Source organism: Penaeus monodon, chromosome 32 (assembly GCF_015228065.2).
Source record: "Penaeus monodon isolate SGIC_2016 chromosome 32, NSTDA_Pmon_1, whole genome shotgun sequence".
In the NCBI taxonomy this organism is placed as follows: domain Eukaryota; kingdom Metazoa; phylum Arthropoda; class Malacostraca; order Decapoda; family Penaeidae; genus Penaeus; species Penaeus monodon.
Window position 1 is genome coordinate 34,943,425 of NC_051417.1, and position 875 is coordinate 34,944,299.

At 36.7% G+C, this 875-nt stretch overlaps 1 protein-coding gene across 1 annotated transcript in view; it reads right to left on the reverse strand.

Annotated features, from left to right (window-relative positions):
* LOC119593837 (post-GPI attachment to proteins factor 3-like) overlaps positions 1-875 on the reverse strand; it is a gene marked incomplete in the record, with an annotated part of 7,523 nt that overhangs the window by 1,299 nt on the left and 5,349 nt on the right. The window contains 1 exon segment of the mRNA XM_037942866.1: positions 197-398. Coding sequence (XP_037798794.1) covers positions 197-398 — 202 coding nt within the window.

Below are 875 nucleotides of genomic sequence, written 5' to 3' on the forward strand. Positions count from 1 at the left end.
CTTTCCTCCTCATTACTTCTTCAGAAGGCGACAAAAACTATCTAAACAAAATCTTTCACTGCACTTTATTACCATTTCAATCTACACACCTGTCACTTCCTGTTCCAAAACTGAAACCCAACTTTTCCTCTAAGCACTTATCAATTTCCTAAGCCCTTTCACATACCACCCCATACCAGGAAAATCATCCACTTACTTGTACCACATGAACGGGAGAGGTGCTGTTGCCAGGTGCCACAGTGCATGCGCATCAACAGCCCAGAAGAAAGGGGGGAAATCTCCGAGCTCTAGCAGCATCGAGGCCACAGCGCCAATAACGGTCAGTATGCACCATCTGACATGAGGCCTGTTGGAACGAGGAACGCCCCAAGCTATCCATCCACATCCGTTCAAGATACCTGAGAGAGACGTTTAACATCTAATTAATTCATCAGAGTAATGGCTGACAATGCTGGTTATAACTCCTAACTCACAAACTCATCATAATTAGCAACAGGGAAGTAAAGTTATAAATCCTTCCTATATTAATGCAAACATTATTTCCATAAACAATATTAATGCAAACATTATTTCTATAAACAATAGGTGATATAAATCAATAATGAATGATTATGACATGAATATTCATTACTTCCAACAAATATATTCTTAGAGTGCAAATAAGTAAGGTTAAATATATGTTAGGATAAAAATCCAGACTCATTTTCTGCTCATGTATATCAAGACTTAATTATTACAACAGAATCCCCATAAATACAAAGATGAAGTATTAATGAAGCAATTTTTAAAAATAGCTGCTTGAAAATTCCAACAAAATTTGTTAATTTGATCATCTGCAAAACCACTGATTTTCTTTCCTGACCCTTTCAAAACCT